General features: G+C 46.9%; 6 protein-coding genes and 1 non-coding gene across 7 annotated transcripts; 2 read left to right on the forward strand and 5 right to left on the reverse strand.

Annotated features, from left to right (window-relative positions):
- Positions 1-284: 284 nt before the first annotated feature.
- On the forward strand, positions 285-6927 carry LOC1274932 (apolipoprotein D). The gene is made up of 5 exons (XM_314128.4): positions 285-1651; positions 3360-3508; positions 3626-3698; positions 5833-5962; positions 6085-6927. Exons 1-5 carry the CDS (start codon positions 1511-1513, stop codon positions 6222-6224), a joined length of 633 nt encoding a protein of 210 aa, XP_314128.5. The 5' UTR covers positions 285-1510; the 3' UTR covers positions 6225-6927.
- On the reverse strand, positions 5139-5210 carry Trnae-cuc (transfer RNA glutamic acid (anticodon CUC)). The gene has a single exon. It is a non-coding gene; the product is annotated as a tRNA-Glu (tRNA).
- Positions 6447-9069, reverse strand: LOC1274933 (zinc finger protein DPF3). The gene has a single exon (XM_061641236.1). It carries the CDS (start codon positions 9008-9010, stop codon positions 7421-7423), a length of 1590 nt encoding a protein of 529 aa, XP_061497220.1. The 5' UTR covers positions 9011-9069; the 3' UTR covers positions 6447-7420.
- A 689-nt stretch (positions 9070-9758) lies between these two features.
- On the reverse strand, positions 9759-10714 carry LOC1274934 (josephin-like protein). Its single transcript, XM_314130.5, has 5 exons — positions 10549-10714; positions 10401-10479; positions 10240-10332; positions 9991-10171; positions 9759-9920 (listed from the first exon to the last, which is right to left on the reverse strand). The coding sequence occupies exons 1-5, from the start codon at positions 10610-10612 to the stop codon at positions 9795-9797; spliced, it is 543 nt and encodes a 180-aa protein (XP_314130.4). The 5' UTR covers positions 10613-10714; the 3' UTR covers positions 9759-9794.
- A 1948-nt stretch (positions 10715-12662) lies between these two features.
- Positions 12663-16386, forward strand: LOC1274935 (GTP-binding protein 1). Its single transcript, XM_314131.5, has 4 exons — positions 12663-13565; positions 13677-14200; positions 14291-14674; positions 14750-16386. The coding sequence occupies exons 1-4, from the start codon at positions 13307-13309 to the stop codon at positions 15749-15751; spliced, it is 2169 nt and encodes a 722-aa protein (XP_314131.5). The 5' UTR covers positions 12663-13306; the 3' UTR covers positions 15752-16386.
- On the reverse strand, positions 16350-16717 carry LOC11175833 (protein NCBP2AS2 homolog). The gene has a single exon (XM_003435672.2). The coding sequence runs from the start codon at positions 16715-16717 to the stop codon at positions 16466-16468; it is 252 nt and encodes an 83-aa protein (XP_003435720.1). The 3' UTR covers positions 16350-16465.
- On the reverse strand, positions 16350-17643 carry LOC1274936 (mediator of RNA polymerase II transcription subunit 9). Its single transcript, XM_314132.6, has 4 exons — positions 17490-17643; positions 17362-17422; positions 17009-17072; positions 16350-16916 (listed from the first exon to the last, which is right to left on the reverse strand). Exons 1-4 carry the CDS (start codon positions 17530-17532, stop codon positions 16752-16754), a joined length of 333 nt encoding a protein of 110 aa, XP_314132.5. The 5' UTR covers positions 17533-17643; the 3' UTR covers positions 16350-16751.
- Positions 17644-23730: the final 6087 nt, after the last annotated feature.

A 23730-nucleotide genomic window follows, 5' to 3' on the forward strand; every position in this document is an offset into this window, starting at 1 on the left:
GGTGGGGACAATCGAGACGATTCTCCACGGAAATGGCTGCTGCACGCGGTGGGGGTGTGGAGTGAGAGTTTTTCATCGTTCGCGCTCTCTCCCTACCATCCCGCCGAGCGCCGAGCACAGCAACCTTCCCTCCCCCGCGCAACCGACCGAACCAAAAACCGGACACCGAAGAATGGTGTGTGCAAGCAAGCTGCGGAGTGTGCGTGGCTGTAGGAACACAAACACATGCCCGTCCGCCCGCCCGCCCGCGGACTGCATCTGTGCCATGGTGCCCTGGCTGACTGGCTGGCTGGCTGCCCGCGGGTCCGCAGCCGTTCGAAAAGTCAGTTGCGTTCGGATTGTAATCGGAATTGGTTGTGTGTGCCCCGTGCGTTGTCTCTCGCCATAGTTCTCGCGGCCCGGTTCTCTTCACCCATTGCTCCCCTTCCCCTGCCGCGGTTGCTTTCCACACCGTCGGTCGCTCGCTCGATCGATCGATCGATCTATTAATTAACGCGACGGGTACGCGATTACGCGCTGGCGTGTGCGTGACCGATGCTGGCGCGTTCCGTAAACATCTAGCCGACGAATATAGATACTGCAACCTTCACGCAAGGCGACAACGACTACGATAGTTCCCCAAAAACGGCGTGTGCGTGTCCCTGACACTGTGTGCGTTGTAGAGAAGAAGAAGCAAAAAAAAATTTACACACACATTTTTTCCTGCAAACCCGTCAACCAGGTAGTGCCGCGCGGCGCTCTAGGGTTGATCACAAACAGGCTCCACGGTGTAGTGCCAAAGAGGAAAGAGCCTTGAACACATACACAGAGAGAGAGAGAGAGAGAGAGAGAGAGAGAGAGAGAGAGAGAGAGAGAGAGACTGCTGCCATACCGCAGCACTGCAGTCATTGGCCCAACCAAATCAAACCCCCGTACAGGACCGCGGGGAAGGAGATTTGCGTTTTTGTAAAGCTTCATTTTCTCAATTACCATCCATTAGCCATTCCGCGTGTCACCCTTCTCCCTACCGTTTTTCCCACTAATAATACACACAATCGCGACGGGTTTGAGCTGATCGATCGACGTGTGTCCTCACACACACTCAAGCGCCCTTCAAGCAAGATCAGCAAGATCAGTGTGGTGTCGTATAAGTGATAACGAGTGATAACGAGAGTGAAAAGTAACAGAGCGCGCACACGCCTCCAACACACTCTCACACCCACTACAGCACAATCAAAGCAATCGGTGACCTACCACACGGGCGCGCGGGTTCGCACGAATCGAGTTGTGTATTATTTTGGATTTGAACCGTCAATCGAAGCGTTTGAACCGCTTGACCGTTCGGCTGGACTTTGTGCTTTGTGCGGTACAACTCCGGGATCGCGGTGTTGGGTGTGTGTGACAGTTTCGGTGCAAATTGAACGCGTACCATCGAGCGAAGAGGTGTGTGAACTCGGTTCTGCTTCCGTCGACAGAAAACTACTTCAACGCAACCCCAACCGTGCACGTATTGGAAAGAGGAAAAAAAACCATGTATCATCAGTTTATGGAGCTGCGTGTGGTGTGGTGCGTCGCCGTCGCCCTCTGGCTTGCCCGGCTGAGCCCGGTGCTGGCGTCCGGCTTCGGCAAGTGCCCAAATTACCCTTCAATGCCAAAGTTTAACATGACAAAGGTAAGAACGAACGGCCCGAATCCCTCATCCTCTTCACCCACCCTGTTGGCTCTAGAACTCTTTCTCGCCTCGTGTTGGCATGCGCTTTTAGAGGGGGTGCAGTAGTGGAGGCAAGAAACGCAAGCAAGAGAAAACACCACGTATTTGCCGCAACCCGCCGTCAGAAGAGAAGGCATTACGTTGCACTGCGCTTAGAACGCGAACAATGGATCGGCTGCAGCAACAGTGCAACATTTGCGCAAAAATGTTCCATGCTTGGCAAAAAGCGGGCAAAAAAACAACGAGTTCAGGGTTACACTGACTAACGACCGCTCTCACACACACACAAAAGCCTCACAAACCTTTCCGATCTGGCCTGTGGTGGGCATATTGGGGGGTGGGTGGAGCTGTGTAGCTTTCTAACCCGCAGGTGAGTGCGCGCAACCCGCACCGATATTAAGGTTAGATGTAAATGGCTGCGCGTTGCCAGTGAAAGGAATCATAAATCATATCCTTCCCTCTTTGGGCTGTTTGTTTTTGCCCCCCTCCCCCCACCCCAAGATGTTGATAGTGTGGTGCGGTTGCTTTCGATCATTGCTTCCACCCACCACTCGCTATGGGTAGGCTGGTTTTTTTTAAGACAGTGCCCATTCGCTCGTCGCTCGATGTGTCCCCCGGTTTTGGAAGTAGATCGAACGTTTTTCGAACGTGTGTTCGACTTTTAGGTGCACACACGCTCCATATACTGCGGCCGATGTGTGGTAATAAGCCGCCTACTACGATCCGGCAACAGCATAACTTACAACAACAAAACGGAACATACGGCGTCCGTCCGATGGTGATGGTGGCGAGTGGGAAAGTAAGTGTGTGTGTTGTTGACCAATGATTCACCCAGCGTTAAACACGTTCAGTGCGCTCTTCTCGTACTTTCCCCCCGGGGCTTCCACACCCTGTGGGCTTATTTACCTTTTTTTTTTTTCTTTACATCATTTCTCCTCCGCCCAGCGGGGTGAGTGATGAGGATGGATGAGGTAAGTGGTGCTTGGATGCAGCTTTTCTTTGCGCACATCGTCAACCGTCACAGTCACCTGCGGGATCGATAAATTTAAACGGCCGATAAATGCACGAAAGCAATAAATTCGTCAGCCGAAGGAAGGTGAAATCGGTGAAAATAAAAGTTGGAGTGGAACGGAAAACCGGGAGTGCCCGCGGGGGGGAGGGTGAGCGGTGGAACTGCATCGACACTGACCGGGAGCGCTCTGGCTACAGTAATGTGTGTGAGTGTGTTGTTGATTGCCTGGTGGCCTCGCACGCTTGCCACCCGGACGCAACCTGCAAAAACTTTCAAATCCAACGGCGGCAACTGACGTGCCAAACTTACGTAATTATCCGTAAAATCCGTAGCCTACTTGTCCGCGCTGTCGTGGTGTGCATTCGGGGGTTGCTACAGGTGCGCGCGACTCAGTCAGTCAGTCAGTCAGTCAGTAAGGCAGACTCCAGCGTACGCTTTTATGCTTCCAATGCACGAACGAAAGCGGCCACCAACCCATCGAACCATGCCGACACACACGTAACCACCGCCGCCGACGTGTGTGCCATCATCCCCGCGTGTCATTCTAAATGACCGCTGAGAAAGTGGAAATTGACCTAGTCATGGTGGACCACCCTAAGCCGACCGATTGGCACCCATTTCTGATGTCGTTTTTTTTTCTCTTTCCTTCTCTTCCAGTTTTTAGGCAAGTGGTACGAGGTGGAACGTTCCTTCTATCTGCCCGAGCTGGCCTCCGGCTGTACCACGATGACCTTTGAGAACACGACGCTGCGGGACGAGGCCGGCCGAAGTCAGCTGGAGATTTCGATTAAATCCGTCAATCAATGGTAAGCGCGAAAGTGGGGCAACTGGTTTTTAAGGGGTCTGCGGAAGGGGGATGCGGCCCTTAAGATCCACCACCACCACCACCACCACCACTCACATTCTCCCCCATACATTCGCAGGACGGGCAACCCATCGATCAGCATCGGGGAAGCCGTACCGGAGAGTGAAACGTCCTCCATCATGAACGTCCAGGTAGGGTGTGAACAGCGCGGGCAACAGAATAAACAATGTGCGGCGGGGGATGATGAAAGGCTGCCGAAAGAAAGAACAACCTCACTTGCCCCGCACGTAGTAACGGTACCACCAAGGGGCGGGGGGAGAAATGGACCTTTCCCGTGGGTGAGAATATGGGCAAAGCGATGGAACGTGTAACGGTACCGTGTAATTGGCATTTGTTTCGGTAATTTTCACAGAAAAACATCAAGCCAAATCAAAACAATCACTTCTCCTTCCATCGAGACGGCGACGGCGGCGGGATTTCATTGATGGAAACGCTCCCCGACCGCCCACCGGTTGAAAATTGGGCTAAAGTTTCACCTACTTATGGGGAGGATTCGTTCTACCCCGGGCGCTGTGCCCGTTCTTGAGCGCAACAATGGGGAAAGAGTTATGGGAAACAAAGGTTTTGATGAATGATGGTTGGTTGTTTTATTTTTGGATTGGAGAGACTTGACCAAGCTCTTACAATGAAAGGTGATAAATCACCTTTTACTGTCAGACTGCCTAATTTCTGTCTTGCTCTAACTTGGATTTTAAATCGTAACACACTTTTTTGTTGGAAAATCGGTAACTCTTAGCGTGAGATTGCAGCATATTTTTTTAAATGCGGTATTTTCCCGTGCAGCTTGGGTGGCTATCGAATATAAATATCCTATGGGTTAACTATCAGACCTATTTATTTGTTTATGTCTCCCTGTGAAGGTCAAGATCGTTTTGTTTATTCTTTTTAATCACTTTTTACTGCCATAGCCATGTTAGCTTGGCTAGATAGAGATTGGGAATGTAAACTAGCTGCACCTTGGTAAACAAATTCATTGATTTTGAAACGTATTTTGTTTTGGGAATTTTTTACGATCGCAATAGAATTTGTTTGGTGTATTAATAGAAACATTGGTGTGTGATGATAGACGTTATTTGAAATTTTGAATCAAGTACCTGAATATTTTAAAGATAAAGTTGCAATTTGGATGCATGATAGATGTCGAAAATTTACGCTAATTACGTACATAAATCAAGCTATTTTTAGCGTTAACACTGGTTTTCTAAAAAAAAGTATTATCCTTGGGATGCCTCTATATGCAATATATTCGATATGAAAAAATGGTAACGCACAAAAAATACCACTAAACACATTTTAACGGTTTTTGTTTTCATAATTACATCAATTGAATTATTCCATTAGTGTTACAATTAGCTGAAGGTTGTTTATTAGAACCATCCAAGAAAAATCTGAAGGATACATACACGCTAACGAAGCCATTTGTTCGTCCGACTAATTGCCTAATTAGCCTCGACAACAAGTTAATTTTTTTTTTTAATTAAAGCAATGTTTCACACACTAAATAGAGTAAGTAGCACAAAATAGAATAAAACATGCATGCGTGCATTTTGAAAAATAGTGAGAAAAAAAATTTCCCATACCGGGAATCGAACCCGGGCCTTCCGGGTGAGAGCCGGATATCCTAACCACTAGACAATATGGGACTGTTGATCGAGGAGCGTTAGTTTACCGTTTGTTCATTTTCAACAACAAAACCATCTACAGTCTTTCCCCGAGTTACGCGAATAATGCGTTCCGGAGACATTCGCGTAACTCGGATTTTCGCGTAAGTCGAATATCACATGTTACAGCAAAAATATACTTTATTTATCATAATTTTTTATTGAATTTAGTTCATTTATGTAATTTAATACTTATTTGATGCAATTGGTGTAGAAAATTTAGTTATTTATCGGTAATTATTTTTCATTTGACAATTGATGGAGAAAATTGTACTGATTTGACATCTGAACTGTCAAAAATAAAAATTCGCGTAACTCGAATTCGCGTAACTCGAGTGTCGCGTAACTCGGGGAAAGACTGTACGTTGTGTTTCCATAATGAATGAGAGTAGAATAAGTTATTTAACGTTCAATCTAAATAATTTGCTTTTGTTTTGTTCATTGCTATTTCCTACACTCATTTTTGTTTTCTTGTGTCTGTTTTCTTGCTTAATGCGTTAACGTGTGCAACGTGTTGTTTATACGAAATAAACTGGTTTTCCGCAAAGCCTCAGAGCACCGTTTCTCAATAACCGATTGTTGGGCTTCTCTCTTTCACTTTCAGCTCCAGTCACGGCTTCCAACGGCGATTGCGCGGCTACTGCCAGGATCTGGCCGCTACCAGGTGCTCTACACCAACTACGACAACTTTGCCATTCTCTGGTCGTGCACGAGCTTTGTGGCGGTTCACGCTGGTATGTATAAGAAGAAGTGAGCCGTAACGGCCACAGCCAATACAAACCGTAGCCTAATCCCTCCTTGTTTGTATCGATTCTTGTTTTTCTTTTCGTAATGACCCCAAATTACTTAACGCCAGATCAAATCTGGCTGCTGGGACGTGATCGAGACTACTCGACCGATATTAGGAAAAAGATCTACAACGCCCTTGAGCAGCTAAGCCTCGATCCGGACCGTTTGTTCATTGCGAAGAACAAAAACTGCCCCTCCACGCTCTGAATCGCATTGGCCCGGGACGACTAGAAAACTACACTTATGATTACTGAGGATCTGTGATATTACAAACAAACCAGCTTTCGGTAAAAGCGGAAGATTAGAGTTTGGGAAGCGAAAGAGATCGAGAAAGTAGCGATCACCGACGAGGCGCGCTGCCATAAGTTTTCGGATGCAGAATGTTCTTTTTGTTATTGTTCAGCTAAATAATAAAACAAACGCATGGTGTAAATTAAAACGCACTTAAAAAAAGGGTTGATATTATTGTACGCGAGAGCTGCTTAAGATTTATATATCCAACATTAGTATTTTGTCGTGTTTCCGTAGTTGGTATTGCGCAATGTGTTTTATCATGATTATAGGTAGCGATTATTTGTTTTTAAAAGCTTTCACACAACTACTGTTCATCAATCGTAAGGGACAGACATAAAACGGCATTTTCTAAAACAAGTTAAAATTAACCCTGAACTAGAGAGGGATAGTACAGATAGAGAGAGAGTATGTGTATGTGTGTGAAAGGAAGGGAGATTGATTCGGGCTAGAAACAGCGTCAGAGCTGGCGCACAGAGCAAACCCGTTGGCTTGCGGTGGTGTGACGACGATATGACGCTACGCTAGACCCCGTCCCCATCGTGGGGCTGCTATTCATTTACGCTAAGCTTAAGTACTGTTCTTAATCGATAGATACAATAAAATTAGCAGAAATGCATGTACGGTTTCGCATGGACTATTACAAAAAAAACGGAGAACAAACAACACACAAACAGATCAAAAGTTACATACAAAATACACATCGGCACAGAGGGAAGTTGGGGTTTGTCTTGCGAGACGAGATGGGGGAGTACAAAAAAATTGCACATTTACGTTCAAAGGCGTTGCCACCATTCCGTATCCGAGACTGAGCAAAAGTTATCTATAGCAAAGAGAGAGTTAATATCGATGAGTCCGATCCGGTTGACCGGTGTCGCGGTTTCGAAGTCATAATACAATTGCTTGTGTGTGTCTTCGCACCTAATACTAAATTGTCGGGTGTTTTTTCGCTTTGTCGTTAGTGTCTACTTAATACCTCGCCGCTACTGACAGAGAGGCACGCTGCCGCTTCTGGGCCACGCTGCTGGTGATCGATGCAGGTGAGGAGTGCGCCACAGTTGCACCCTCTCGTTTTCGTTCCGTGCTGCAAGAAACGAAGCATGCGGTCGCGCTTACTTGGGCTTGTGGAACTCTTCCTTGCACAGCTTGCAGCTCCAGGAGCCCTCGGGCGGCGAGACGAGCGGCGGCGACAGACAGTACATGTGGTAGCCACGATCGCAGTCGTCGCAGAACAGCAACTGATCGTCGTTGTCGGACGTGCCGCAGATGGTGCAGTACTTGCACTCGATGCACTGCCACCGGTACTTGCGCACCGAGATGATCATGTTCGCCGTGAACTGCAGGCAGGACGGATGGCCCGACCGGCCACAGTCCGAGCAGGACACCAGCTCCTCCGGCTCGAACGTTTTCTTGTTCTCGCGCGCATCGCCCAGACAGAAGTCGCAGTATGGCGACGGCACGGCTCGGCTCTTCTCGACCGCCCCTCCACCACCAGCGGCGCCGGGTCCAGCGCCGGGACCGCCCGGTCCGACACCGGGCGCAACAACGGCCGCCGGTGCCGGGACTCCGCCGATCGATGCAGTGGCCCCGGCTAGGGCGGCTATCGGGCCGCCCGGGCCGCTGTTGGCCGCGAGACCACCGGCCGCATGATTGGGGCCCACCCCGGGACGGCTATTGGGCAGCTTCGGTGCTCCGGATCCGTCCGTGGGATCGCCGCTCCCCTCGACCTTCACCTCCGGCACCAGTTCCGGCACCAGCGGGAGTTCCTCCGATCCACCTCCTGCTCCGCCGCCTCCGGGTAGGGTCAGTGGGGATGAGCTGTTCGATTGGGGTGTGAGGTTCGGTAGTGTTTGAACACGGTTCTTTTTCGGTGTTTCCACCATATCCTTGAAGCTAGGACCCAGCTCGCCCCCAATACCTTGCGATTTGCGTCCTCGGCCTCGTCCGCCCCCCCTGCCGCCGCGACGATTGTTCGCGTCGGACAGTGACGAGCCGCCCGACTTGCTGCGCCCGCCGCCGGAACCGCCGCCGCCGCCGCCGCCTCCCCCGCTCCGGGCGCCCTTGCTCTTTTTCTTGCGCTGGCTGAAGCTCTCCTCGTAGTCGCAGTCCGAGTCCGGTAGGTCGTGATCCTCGAACGACTCCATGTCGTGCATCTCCATCTCATCGTAGTACCAATCCTTGCCCGAACCCTTCTCCGACTCGTGCTCCTTCAGCTCGGACGCATCGACCGCGCTCGACTGGTCCAGGTTGGAGTTTTCCGAGTCGTACGTGCTGCCACCGCCACCACCACCGCCGCCCACACCTCCGCGATCCCCGCCGATGCCGCTGCCGGGCAGGATGGAGGCTGGCGGGGCCGGCTGCAGATGCCCGAACGGGCGATGCGTGTACGCCGGGAACGGTGGGTGCGGTTTCTGCAGCAAGTACTGCCGGCGGGACTTGCGCCAGCGCGCCGACGGGTAGCTGTACACCTGGCCATTCTTCAGCCCGGGGATGCGGTGGCGGCTGTGCATAAACAACGCGCAGTGGTTCTGTGCGACGCCCGTCTGCGGGTCGAGGAACGGCATCCGGAGCCTCCGCTCCAGGCAGAGCCGCGTGTTGAACGTTTCACTGTTCTCGATAATCTCCTTGTACGTGGAATCATTGAGGAAATTCTCTATTTTCTCCAGATTATTTACGTTCACTATCAGATCGGAGGACGCCATTGTGCGTGCGTCTGCCGGACAACGTGTGGTCGATAGGACTAGAGGCGCTTGACAGAGCTGAAATGACAATTTCAAAAATATAAAGTGGTTTGTTTAAAAAAATTATTTAATGTAAAATCGCAACTATTTCTCCTAAACAAGCAAATATGTATTTTAAATAGTTGATTGAGTAATCAATTATATTTTCATAAAAGCTGAAACAATAAATAATAATGATTGAGGAAAATAAAAATTTAAATTCAGAACATCCCAGTGTTTCGTGTACGTCGCTCCGCATTATCCGGGATTGTTTATACCAGGGTGAATACATAATTTTATCATAGCCAAGGTTATTAGTGTTAATTTAAATTTCGTGTTGCGGATTTAAGTTTTTTTTCTCTTTATTCGAATTTTTGCAAAAAAATTCACAAAGGTTGACTACAAAGATCTCGATCTTGAAAGCAAGAAAATCAAATACCGACATCAAATCCAACTCAGGCGGAGGTTCAAACTCTCGAGCGGTTGAAAGAGAGTTGAATTGTTAAAGCATGTTGTGTTTAGAAAACTAAATTAAATACGGATCTATATTGAACGCTCTAATGGTCGACTTAATATCGACAATCAATAATCGGGCTGGGAAATCCTTCCCAACCAAAAACATTTTAATAGTAGATAAGTTATAACCAGCTTACACTGGCCTCTTTAAATACTTTACACGACAAACATCACTGTCAGGAGCTAAACGGATGCAATCAGATTAAGCAAGGCATTTTAACCATGTACAAATCTATTTCCCGTATTTCCTTCACCGCTGTTCGTTGTCCGGTAGTAACCATTGTTGCGTTTTGTCCACCTCGCATGTGCACACGACGAAAAGCTCTTTGTCATTGCTTTGCAGTTGCTCTCGTAGGTACTGTAGCATGTTCGACTCCTGTGATTTACAAAATTAGCCGTGATACATTAATCCACAAGGTAATCATCGAGGCATGTACAACACTTACATCTCCTAGGCATTGGGGAGCATCCAGCTTGGAGTCTAGGTTCCAGTACTCTTTGTTAATTTGTCGAATGGCTATCCAGTGTCGGCGTTGAATGGGCAGACGCACAAACCCCACCTTGTAGTTGCTTGGAACGTTCAGTATGAACCCGATTATTTTCGATGTATCGATTCGCGATGGATCCCTGGAAAAGGGAGATGGGTGTTAAAGCTAGTGTAACAATCCAAGCTCAAAGCCGTGTACGGTATATACTTTCGCTTGTCGAACCAAATCGCTTCACAATCTTTCATGTGTAATGCAGCAATGATAACATTCACATCATAGTTTCCGAGTCCCAGGATGGATCTGGATATAGAAAAGAGCGTATTTAGTAAGCGACCTTCCCATAGCACCGGCTCGCGACCACGACACACCTGTGCGGATTGATGTACTCATTTGGAGAGAGATTTTGGCAGATTTGATCGAGCTGTGATTTGGTGAAGGACGATTTGTCTGTGAGGGCATTATAAAAACATTTGTTAACTCAATGCTAAACAATCTTCCTTCCTTGTTTTTCCATACCTTGAAACAGGTTGTTCAGCGCATGCAACGCGCACAACTCTCGTTGTTGCTTCTCGTGGTACATGCTACGAGTTGATATTCTTATGCTATGGTGTAAATTGATGTAGAATATTTTTTTGAGAATGTTGTGTTTTGTTTCTAGGAAAACATTGTTGTCAACATCAGGCCGCTGTCAAATAAAACATCGATAAATCGTCATTAGAAAACATCGCACTAAGGTCAAGAAACACAACAGGGCGGACATATTTGTTGTACAAAACGATTTTAGCTATTATTTATTTCTTTTATATCAATCAATGATTCCAAATTTGATTAAATGGTCTACAGTTTAAACGATAAAAATGTATAGCAAATCTCTATAAAATCAAATCATTTGTTATAAATTATACCGCAACTTTCTTTAATGCAATGAGTTTGTCAGATTATAACCCAAGTACAGGCGGTCCCCGAGATACACGGTTAATGGGGACCGAAAACGGCCGCAAAATACCGCGTATCTCGAATTTCCGCGTAAGTCGAATCTCGTGATTTTTAGCCAAAATATCAATAATTTTCGTGTAATTTTGCAAGTAGGGGGCGGTTTTAGTCGCTTTATAAATTATTTGATATGATTCTGACGGAATATAACAGTTTTAAACGTTTTGAAATAGTTTTTAACATTCGATCAAAACGGAAATTATTTGGCAATTTACAATTGATGTGTCAAATCAGTACAATTTGTTCAACGAACTGTCAAATTTAGAAAACCGCGTATCTCCGAATCCGCGTATAAGAGGTACCGTGTATCTCGGGGACCACCTGTACCACAAATCCAGAGAACGACCAATAAACAGGTTCTAAACGACTTCTCGAGACAATTCTTTGAGCAAATTGTACTGATTTGACACATCAATTGTAAACAAATAATTTCCACCAATTTTGATCGAATGTTAGAAACTATTTCAAAAGGTTCAAAACTGTTATATTTAGTCAAAATCTTATCAAATAATTCATAAAGTGGCTAAAACGGCTTTCCACTTACAAAATTACACGTAAATTAGTGATATTTTAGCTGGAAATCAAGAGATTCGACTTACGTGGAAATTCTAGATACGCGATATTTTACTCGGGATACGCGGGACCGCCTGCACTGCTATATGATTTCATATTGAAGTTATGCATCGCTAGAACTAGAACAGCGATACGATTGTTTAAATACTCAAATCCATTGTAAACCACCAGCACTGAAGCAGATACCCACATATTTTGTAAGAAAAGGACAACAATATAATAATGAGTTGTAATACGCCATCGAGCAAAACAAAGAATGTTGTTGGAATACCCAAGCGCCACAGATTAAGCTTAAACGACTGGAAAATTGAATATCCATAGAAAAAAAATTAAAGCTCCACAGCTTCATTGGTTTGATCAATAGATGGCGTATTACAACTCATCATTATATATTGCTATCCTTTTCTTGCAATGTGTTTCGACAAGTTTCATTTTATCATGACCTATATAGCCTTCTAACTTTCCGAGCAAAAATCTATATGAATGGTCGTGTGGTCAGATACGTTGGTACCGACACCAACGACCATTACTCAAATCTCACTTGCTTCAGTGCTGGTGGTTTCCATTGAAGTTTAGTATTTAAACAATCGTATCGCCGTTCTAGTTCTAGCGATGCATAACTTCAATGCGAAACCATACAACAGTACAGAGGAAATGAGAAAGCTCTCCTCCAAGCGATGAAGCTCAACTGGTTGGGGTATCCCACCAACAGAGTGCGCCACCAGCTTTTTCGCTATTTTTAGAATGCATGAGTCGTTTGCCGTCTGCTAAACGAAGTCTTTCTGTATTCCGTTTAGGTAGAGAACTTGAGTCGTTTAGAAGCCGTTTAGTGGTCGTTTAGTGGATTTGTGGCACTTGGGTAGTTTATAGAGGCTTTGGCTCCAACGGAGTTCTTTCGCCTCAAAACAAACCAATGAAGCTATGGAGCAATTTGCTCAAAGCTTAGAAACTGTCAATCTTTGCGTATATTGAGTATGACATATATCGGAATACCTTTTCGTTTTTCGATGATTTTAAACGATCTTTTCAAACTGCTGTAACACAGCATCATTGTTCGAGCCGTACGTCATTCTAGTGACAGTTGCTATGGCCGAACGATTCACCCACAGTGCGTAGTCATCATCAATTTTTGTGGAAACGACGACGATTGCAAACATTGCCAAATTCCACTTTTTCAACAGGTTTAGCGAAGAAAGTGGCTAAAAGGGGAAGAATTCGTTGCCATCTTTGTTGTTCCACAATTGGCGCGCTCTTGTGATAGCAATATTTCGCAGCCCATCGTACCTCATAACCGACCGCAGCTCCATTTATAGAAAAGTGAATATGTGACGGAGCTATAAGCAAAACAAAACAGTTTCGTTGATTGTTTCCCTTTCGCTCCAACCACTCTGCTGCTGCAAGGTGTACACTTGCCACATCGAACCAAGAAAAGCGAAGATTGTTGTATCGTACGACGAAGAAGCGCGCTTTACCAGGTCACCCTAGCTGCCGTTGCACTTCCTATCGGACGCTACCGTACACCAATTGTGCAATATCTTTCAAAGAGATATTTTTCTGCTCATCCCAAGGCTTCCGCAGATAAGCTACCCCCCCTTCCCCATTCACTCTGGTTGTGTGGGAGAGGAATGGATAAAGGTGCAACCGTACGGTTATGAACATTTATGACGCGCGCGTGAATCGATTACGAAAACAAAAACGCTAAAACAAAATGAAACCAACCGCAACAAAACAAGCGCCAGTGGGCGCGCTCGGTTCGGGTGCGAACAGCAGCAAACTTCCGGACGGGATTTCATCATCCAACGGTACCAGCACGGGCGACCGGAAGTTCGTCGATTACTCTAGTATTCGCGAGAAGACGGTTCTGGTGGGGCCGACGGAGGAGCAGTTTGATCTGCTGATGAAACGATTAGAAGAACGTATTTCCGCCAGCCGTGGTGAGACGGTGTACGAGATTGGCATTGGGGAAGGTAAGCAGACGCAAATATCTACACAAACACCCACACACACACCCACACACACATGTGACAAAGCATACACGATTCAACGTGGTGTGTATCATGTTCCTATCTCCTCCACAGATGGAAGCGAAAATGGTCTCGTCCCGGATGATTATGCTGCGTCCGTGGCAACGCTGGAATCCCTGGCAGCTATGCTTGGCGCGGACTGTGTTCCGCTGCGCACCCGAAAGGCGGAGCAGGGCAATACCGGGCAGTACCTCATCCGGCGGAAGGTAGAGGAGGACGATTTCACCGAGGTGCGGGTCGCCGTCGTGGGCAATGTGGACGCCGGAAAGTCCACCCTGCTGGGCGTGCTGACCCACGGCGAGTTGGACAATGGCCGGGGGTTCGCGAGACAGCGGCTCTTTCGCCACAAGCACGAGATTGAAAGTGGCCGCACCAGCTCGGTGGGAAATGACATCCTTGGTTTTGACAGTGTGGGCAATGTGGTGAACAAACCGGACCATGGCACCCTCGACTGGGTGAAGATATGCGAAAAGTCGGCCAAAGTCATCACGTTCATTGATTTGGCAGGCCATGAGCGGTACTTGAAGACGACCGTGTTCGGCATGACGGGCCATGCGCCGGATTTCGGCATGCTGATGGTATGTACCATGTGGATTGCCTGCAGTTTAGTTTATCTCGTGAATTTTACAAACACTGCCCTTATGTTTCTTTTTTTTCTGTTTCTGCAGATTGGAGCGAACTCCGGTATCGTGGGAATGACGAAAGAACATCTGGGTCTGGCGTTAGCACTGTCCGTGCCGGTATTCGTCGTCGTCACCAAGATCGACATGTGCCCGCCGAACATTCTCCAAGAGAATTTGAAGCTGCTGTACAAAATATTGAAATCGCAGGGCTGCCGCAAGGTGCCGGTGATGGTGAAAACGAGCGATGACGTCGTGCTGAGCGCCACCAACTTCGTGTCGGAGCGGTTATGTCCCATCTTTCAAGTGTCGAACGTGACGGGCGAGAACCTGGACCTGCTGAAAATGTTCCTCAACCTGCTGAACGTGCGCACCACGGGCAACGATGCCCTGCCGACCGAGTTCCAGATTGACGATACATATGCCGTACCGGTAAGTCGGTTGGGAAGGGTTGCGGTGTGAAGGAGATGGATGGTTGAACAGCATTTCCTGCTCTTCCCTTAACAGGGCGTTGGAACCGTCGTGTCCGGGATCACGCTTCAGGGGATAGTGCGGCTAAACGATACGCTGCTGCTCGGGCCGGACCCGTTGGGGGATTTTCAGCCGATCACAATCAAAAGCATCCACCGCAAGCGCATGGTGGTGCGCGAGGTGCGCAGCGGGCAGACGGCCAGCTTTGCGCTGAAGAAAATCAAGCGCTCCCAGATACGCAAGGGCATGGTGATGGTCAGCCAGGCGCTGAACCCGCAGGCCTGCTGGGAGTTTGACTGCGAGATACTGGTGCTGCACCATCCGACGACGATCTCGAGCAAGTACGGGCGCTGGTCGGCGATGGTACACTGTGGCAGCATCCGGCAGACGGCGCAGATCTTGCAAATGTCCAAGGAATGCCTGCGCACCGGCGACAAGGCCGTGGTGCGGTTCCGCTTCATCAAGAATCCCGAGTACATGAAGCCGGGCCAGCGCATGGTGTTCCGCGAGGGGCGCACGAAAGCGGTCGGGAACGTGATTCAGCCGCTGTACACGCCTGGGAGCATCCAGCAGCGCTCCAAGCCGAACAAAATGCAATCGAACCGTGGTGCGATGGTGGGCGGAATGCAGACCGGGTCTGGGATGACCTGTTCCGCTAACATGCCACTATCCAAGGGGTCCAGTGCAACGGTGGACGGGGATGCAGCTGTTGCTGCTGCTGCTGCGGGAGGCATGGACAATGGCACGGCCAACAGTTCGCCGACCAGCGAGTCAACGCCCGTGCTGGACATTGGGACGGATAAGCGCAACCACCGGCCAGCGGGCGGAGGAAAGAAGCGCAACAATATGGCGGGGGCCACCGGAGCAGGGCCAAGTTTACCGCCCGCCAGCGGTAAGGTGTTATCGGCCGGTAGTTCAGGGACATTCTCACAACAATCGGTTGCTTCGGTGGCTGCCCCTGGAGCATCATCGTCGGCCGCGTCCGGTGGGACCGCCGTCGCCGTTGACATGAGCAAACTATCCATTGCTTCCAACTAGATAAGCGTTTAGATTTTGTTGTTGGACTTTGTGCACTGACTGACGAGTGCGGGAGCAGCAGTAAAGTAAAGTACGATTTACTGTTTTTTTAGGCGGGCCTGCTCGCACATCAGCGACCAGTGCAGACCGGTTTTGGTTGAAAACCACCCTATCAAGGAGCTCCCCCGGGTACAACTCTCTTACCACCTGTTTTGACATCGTCGAGCTCGCCGTTTTTTTTTCTTGCGAGACGCGATGGCCATAGCCTCTGGCAAATGGAAATTTGCAATTTTATTCTTAATATGCACCTCTGCGAATGTACGTCAACAAAAACACGCACGCACTATCGAATCAAGTATGTAATGTTGTTCCCGTACGATCAACAATTTCTTATTTACTATATTGACATTTTCATGCAACGGAAGAGATCGGTTTTGAATTGGAATTAGTGCTAGGGGATTATGCGTATTGACGCAGGGCAACAGCATGCACTACGTACGATAACAGTGAGCTAAAAACGAAGGAAATTGACCCTTCCCGAAGCGAAATGATGAATTGTTGCAAATTTCAGAATGTTATTTTCGTTTCGCAATTGCAATTCACAACACGAGGCGACACATTTTCGACAAATAAAAATAAATTTTAATTACATTGAAGCACGGCACAGTTTATACACCCACCCTTTCTCTTCGCTTGTCTCTAGTATGCGCATCCGCGCTGGAACGCGCGCTCACTTCACTTTTTCTTGCCCAAATCATTCTTCGCATTTTCGATCTCCTTCTGCACGTTCGACTTGAAGCTTCGCAACGCCTGCTGCAACCGCTCCGGCGACATTCCGATCAGCTTCTGCTGCTCGGCAATGGAGCGACTGCGATAGTACGCGCTCAGCACCATCTGGGCGGCCCTGCGCAGCGGGTACGAGTCGGCCAACCGCTGGATCAGCTGCTCGTTGTTGGCCAGGTATCGCAGAATCAGTTGCAGCACCATCGCGAGAGCGGTTCGGGGCGGCGGGTTCGGGCTTCTAGAACTGGACGTTCTTGTACTTCTTGATCAGCTGCTGCTTCAGGGCGAGCTGTTTGCGCAAACTTTCGAGCCGTCGCAGCTGCTCCTCCTTGCTGTACTCGATCCCGTGCAGCTTGCGGATGGTTGATCGTGCTGCGTCGAGTGTTTTTTGAAGCTCAGTGACCTAGAACAAGAACATTGGTAACGACCGATGGGGGGTAAGTCACGGTAAGTCCTTTGTGTCTTTGTGCAATTCCTGTTCGCATGACGACGTACCTTATGGCTGCACTCGGCACTTTCCTTTTGTTTCGCGGTGTTATCTATCGGATCCTTCTCAACACTAAACGGAGAGCAGAGAACGATTGCAAACAAAGCATTGATAAGGGTTGTGAAATTTCGCTTTTTTACATAATTGTTTATGTTTTTTTGTTGGTTTTTGCGAACCGGTAGCAATTTTGCGGGGAACAAGGAGGTGCAACGTGGTGCAAAACGTGTGGCCCGTGTGCCCGATCTCAGTATCGATTGTACGGAGCTGGTAGGGGGCCTCTGACGGAATTCACTTTGCAATGTTCACCGGCACTGAGTAGTGCAGAAACTGTGCTGATACTGTAGACACAAATCATATTTACCTTCGGATAATGTCGTACACCACGGGCAGTATCTCGATTTCTACGGGCTGAATTTTGGTTTCTGAAAGTGCGAATAGTTGGCGATTAATTTTTTGCTATTTATGCCAAGTTGCGGTCACATTTCTAACCTGGAATGTTGCAGATTTGTGGTTTTGTTTCGAGGGCGTCCATCGTTCCTGTTTGCCCACGAAATGTTTTGACTTTTATTGACAGCACTTCAGTTCATCTGTAATTGTGATTTTTCTTTATGATTTTGGAAGAAGCCAAATCCCACAGTGCATTATGGCCGTATCTGTTGCCCATAGTCAGAGGGTGGGTGAGAAAGAAGAAAGTTAGAAAGAGAACAATCGGTTCACGTGTTTACTCAAAACATCGTTTTTGAAACAGCCGTTATTCAAGACTAGGGCAAAGGTGTCAAACACATCTTATTTTATCGTCGAATTTTAAAAAACACATTTCATGTCGTTATATTTATGTTAAATAAATAAAGAATAAAATTCCATTACTTGACGGTGGATTGGATTTGTGTCTGGTGACACGATCTAAAAAAATCAACTCTATGTTTTCCACCATGATGGCAGCGAGTCACCCATGTCGTTCTTGGAAAGTCGTTTTTGTCGGTTCCGTGGTACTCTTGTCAAGTCCAACGTCAATGATTGATAATATGCACGTCATGAGTTCAAACCTTATATGCACCGTCTGTAACAGTGATGGGTAAAGGATAGTCGGTCGGAGTCAACAGGAGCCGTTCGGTGCAATGCGCTTGTGACTGGCATTTCATTTCGTTGTGTCCGACTCGGGACGACTCCGACTCCAACTGATTCCAGACGACTCCCTACGACTCCGAACGACTCTGGGTGACTTCGGACGACTCTGGATAACTCTGGGTGACTCTGGACGACTCCGATTCTGGGTGGAACTCTCTTGCCACTTGTTTGGACGTCATTTATAACCTGAACAATTCCGAACGACTCTGGGCGACTCCGAACGACTCCGAATGACTCTGGGCGACTCCGGACGACTCCGGACGACTCTGGACGACTTTAGGTAACTACGGACGATTCCGGGCGCAACTAGTGGTTCGGATTTTGACGAAGTCAGAATCTGACTAACAATAGCCGTAGTCGGATCGGAGTCGTGGGTGCGCTCCAAAGAGCACATTATTAGTGTGTAACGTACTTCCCATGCGGAGGACTAACTATACTGCTGTGAGTACACCAACAATTTACAGATAGCCAAGCTCATTCGGGGCTTTGGCAGGCCTGTCGATCGGCTAAGACTATTTATATATTTGCTACGCCGAATAAGAAGAAGAACTCGCTAAGCAATGCGGTCATCTAAAGTTAAGATTCTAAACCTTATGCCTTTAATTAAAAAAAAAAATTAAAAAATTAAGTTAAAAAAAATAGGACAAAGTGGATGTGCTAAGGTGGCAGAATTATTCAAGTATTTTCTCATGTAATAGCCGTGTATCACTGGGCATATTCCCATTTATTTTTATTTTTTTATTAAACGTTTATCTGGTTGAATACTGAGGTTTGATAATTTACTTTCAACGTACTTCTTAGCATTCGTCTAACAAAAATGGTTGGGTATTGGCAACGGAAAAGCTCCAAATTTGAAGAATAGATTTGACAATTGCCTCGAGTTAGCTGAGCAGAGCCTGAAAACGAGACCTTGATCACCAAACTGTGACAATTTGCGTGCGCCGGATAGACAATTGTTGTTACGGGGGGACGGTTCATTCTAGGCTTGAACCCATGACGGATATGTTATTGAGTCGTTCGAGTTGACGGCTGTACCACGGTGCCTCCTTCGCTAAGTACGTGTATCATAATTTTTTCTTTCGTACTCGTATTATCAGTCTCTATTTTATCAATTTAAATCAACTACAATTTGTGTTGATTACACATTTTGTGGATTTAGAGCAGAGTCTACCGATAACGAGCTAAGTAACGAAAGCAATGAATATAGAAATTCTTCTAAACCTTGAACTTCTTTCAACCATAAAATAGCTAATATTTACGGTGAATCACAGTAATTCGTGGAGATGGTTCGAAAGGAGGTAGAATCAGTTTGAAAGCTTCTGACGAGGGATATAAAAATGAAAATAAAAATTGTTCAGCAACTGCATAACCTTGGCACAACATTTCAATACAATTCCATTCCGAAAGAAGTGAGCCATCGTCTTGGTCCTAATAGGTTTACGTCTAGTGCCCTTACGTTTGGGTAGTGGAATTGAGATAGAATACTAGGAAGGTTTGGAATCGAAGCGTGTCGGTGATGCAAATGGTATTAATCAGAAATTTATTAATTTTTCAATTATACTGAAATGAAAATGATATCGAAATCCTGCCAAATAAATGTGATGATTTATTAAAAATATTAAAAAAAAAACATTTGAAAACAATTTCCATTGATAGCGGAAAGGGATTATCTGTACTATTATGCATCTACACTCTCTATTTTGCTATTCTAAACTTTAACTTATCAAAAGTAAATACAGTGCGGTTCGAAATAACAAAACCACTAGAAACTCACACAACCCATAACTAATGTAGCATCTTACCGCCAGACAAACGGAAGCGGTACAAGTGCCACCACCACCACTCGTAGTTAGCAAATTTTGCGAGCAAATTGTATCTAAATAACATTAATTAACATCCGTTTTCACATTTGGAGAGCGTGGTTTTGTGCAGTGGGAGTGTTGCTTAGTAGCAATTCGTGCGTCCGGAGGGGAGACGAGGCAAGGCAGTGTGGCGAACTTGATAAAAACTTACTCCGCTTGAATGGAGCCTAAATGAATATTTACCAGGCCGTAGTAGTACGTCTTCCAGCCGTACGATGAGCTTTCCCTATTTCGTGGGCCGTCAAGATCGGCCCGGCCTGGGTGGTGATGATTTGATGAACAACTTTCTCCCTAATGCGCGGCACCACCGTTCGCTCTAGCGCCCATGCACTTGAGCGTTCCTGAGCGTTTTCTCGGCCGGGGGCTGTCGGATCGGCGGTCGAAGCAAATGTAGCTTTCCGTTGTCATCGATGCTATCACATGCTGTCATTACGTGTAACATTTTTGTTGGTGTTTTGTGCACTCCATTCCTTCTCGCGATGAAGTTGTTCCCAACTGGCCGTGAAACCACGCACCCAGAAACCAGAAAGCACAATTCCGAAGTTCTTAGACCATTTGGACTTTGCGTCCACCGCCGACGCACCGGTTCTTATCGCTGTGGGAAAAGAAAAGTTTGATTAACAGCAAAGTTCGTTTGAAATGTGTCGTTTCCCTCGAGTCCATTCTTTTTTCTGCTTGATCGCCGAAGGGAATGACAGAGTGTCACAAAAAAGGATAAATGACCCACATTTAGGGTGTGGAGCAACTTCAATTGGAAACGATTTATTCCAAAATGGATCGATAGAATTTTAATGATGCAAAAAAAATATAATGGTTTTTTTCATCACTGACCAGTCTTTTGATCAATTTGCGGTATCGTGCCATCCCACCGAGATCTTGTGAAGTAAATTATTTCTTTCTTCGTTTTTAGTGGTACGTGGTACGTTTTTCTCTTCCTCTGATCATTTTCGATCTTTTGTGGCCCTGTTTGAACTATGATTAGGCATGGGAGAAGCTCGTAAAACCAATTTCTCTCTCTTTCCGTGGCTGGGCAACGTGGTTCATCTCGACCCCAGCCCAATAACCGGCTTGATAATTAAAGCCCTAACGAGTCCTGCACACGCAGCACAAAAGTGAAGTTAATTGGATGGAGCGAAGGCAAATTTTCAATTCAATTTCTGTTGCGTTCCAAGAATCGGTACATTTTAAAGTAGCTAGAAACTGGCCAGCGTCACTGCGAGCGGCGATCAAGCGCCGCTAATGTGGCAACGGGCGAACGGGCGAACGGGCACGTGTCACTCTCACTTGCTTATGAATGTAGACTTAATTGCTCCTTCCTTCACCCCCCCCCCTCCCCCTCTCCACGAAGAAAGAAAGAGCGCAAGGTATCCCTGCGCAGCTTCCCCGCCAAGTGCTGTCGGCCGCGGACAAGCGGACATTATGATGCGCCCGGGTATGCCCGGGGGATGACATTTTTAAAGCCCTGGACAACTGGATACTCAGAACTGCAACGTGGGATAAGCTGCTGGGCCGCAGCCGCCGCCGCCGCCGCACCGAGGGATAAAGCAATATAAATGTAAATAAAGTCGGGCTTCTTGCGAGCCCCGGCTATCGACTGCCGCCGTGCTGCGGTGCCAAAGTGACGGAAAAGGCTATCGGAGTGTAAGTATAGTACACATTATGCCAGGGAAGCGTGCCCACGTCACGGAAACAATGTGTTTATCACGCCAAGGGAAATACGGTTGAGCTGGGGGCACGAGTTTGTATTGCGATGCCAGTTTTTTTTTCTTCTTTTTCGCGCTCTAGCTGGCATATGCTTCGATCTCACGAATCTCATTATCTCGGCGGAATGACAGCGAGCGAGAGATGGTGACGAGTGCAGAAATGTTGTCAAATTATGCTATATTTAGGGCGGAACTGTAATCGTGTGATTGCGTGGTTTCTTCACCAAACTGGGCGTAATAATTGCGCCGTTCCAGGAAATCAGTACGTATGGCATCGTATGCAGAACTTTGCGAAATAAGGAATACGACGGCGTAATGTGGATTCTGAGAAGCGTCTGGTGATAAACAAGTAACGGGAAATGATCGATTTTTAAGAGAAAAATATGTGCTGTCTCGGATAAGTAAGTAAACATGAAGTGAGTGTATGTTGCTCAGTGGTGGGAGCTATAAAATATGGTCAATATTTGAGCATTTTTCCACAGTAGCAACTTGAAGTAAAATATTTCACGAAACATTACATTTTTGCAAGATCATAAAATCTGTTTTCGTGAAATGTTGAAAATACAAATAAGAGAGCATTGCGCGTGATAATTTTACATGTTCTATGTACAACTTGTGGTACCCTGGGCTGCACGTGACATCCACCGTGTACAAGCGTCTCGTGCCACGTGAAGCGATATTAGATGAATTGACCCTGTCAGCACGTCGCAGAGAATAAAGGACAAGCTAGCAAAAATGAGAAAAATGAGAAAAAATAAATAAAGTAATTACTTTCTTTGTGTGCTATTTCTAGGTGGTAAGCGTAAGGCATCTGGCACAAAAATTATTTGTTACTAGTCTTTTTTTCATAGATGTTTAGTTAAACCGTTATTTGGAAAAAAGGTAAAAAAAACCGTGAGGAAGCAGCAATATGGTGTTTTGTTTGCATTATCCTAAAACTGTTAAAAGTAAATTAAATTTTATGGGCATACGTGATTTGCTGGATGGCCTAGTGATAAACAGCTACGACTTCTACAAAGCCGACGCAAGTTACGAATTACATTCTACACCGTTTATTGAAGAGGCACCATGACAGCGTAGATCATTACGAGCAGAAACAGATGAAGATTTTTGCTTGCTTTTACGTCCGTTATGTGACATGATGACACTAGAAACACATACCAACACAAATTGTCGCTTTATTCAACATGATACATTAGCCGTGCTAGCCCGATGATCCGACCGATCGTTCTCAGGCTCTCACGGCTTGTAAACTGTAGTTAGAGCGGCTTACTGCAGAGTGAACACATGAGCAGCTGGCTACATTATTTCATTTAACACTTATTTGTTTATTTGGCGCTATAACTGCTTTCCAGTCTTCTGGTCTGCTGCAGGAGTGTCCAAATCCGCTCATAGTCTCGCGCCTTGGTCTGCCAATCCGTTACCTAGGGCTTAATGGCGTACGTCTTCACCATCTTAACTTGAACCTAGCCCTCTCCCAGTGGATGGCCTAAAAGGGAGAGAGTGGATCATTCGCTTCCATGCGTATAACATGGCCAACCAAACTGGAGCCTGGTGAGCTTGATATCCTACACTGACACACAGAGTCAATTGTCAATCCACAAATACGGTGCCAAGAATACTTCTGAGCATCTTCCTCTCAAAAGCGACCAAGTCAAATCTTTCGTCAAATTTGAACAGTAGGCATGTCTCCGACGCGTATGTGAGTACCAGTACTATAAAGGTACGATATAGTCCCAACCTCGCGACAGGTTCTGTTCACCTCACCTTTGACCCGAAATAGGTGAATTCTGGGACAACTTCTAAAGTGCGTTCACCTATCCGTACGTCACCCCTACGTAAGTTTGGATTTGTTGGTAAGGGCGCTGATGTTGCCACCATCAGTTTGGTCTTTGCCTTGTTTATCTGCAATCCGAGGTTCTCTACCGCCTGCGCGATCCCTTGGTAGGTTTCGGCTAGAGCCGCAGACCAATGATGCCTTTATCATCTCGCCTTCGGGATGGCCGTCTCTATTGCCAAGTTGAATAGGAAACAAGA

Source organism: Anopheles gambiae, chromosome 2 (assembly GCF_943734735.2).
Source record: "Anopheles gambiae chromosome 2, idAnoGambNW_F1_1, whole genome shotgun sequence".
Classification (NCBI taxonomy): domain Eukaryota; kingdom Metazoa; phylum Arthropoda; class Insecta; order Diptera; family Culicidae; genus Anopheles; species Anopheles gambiae.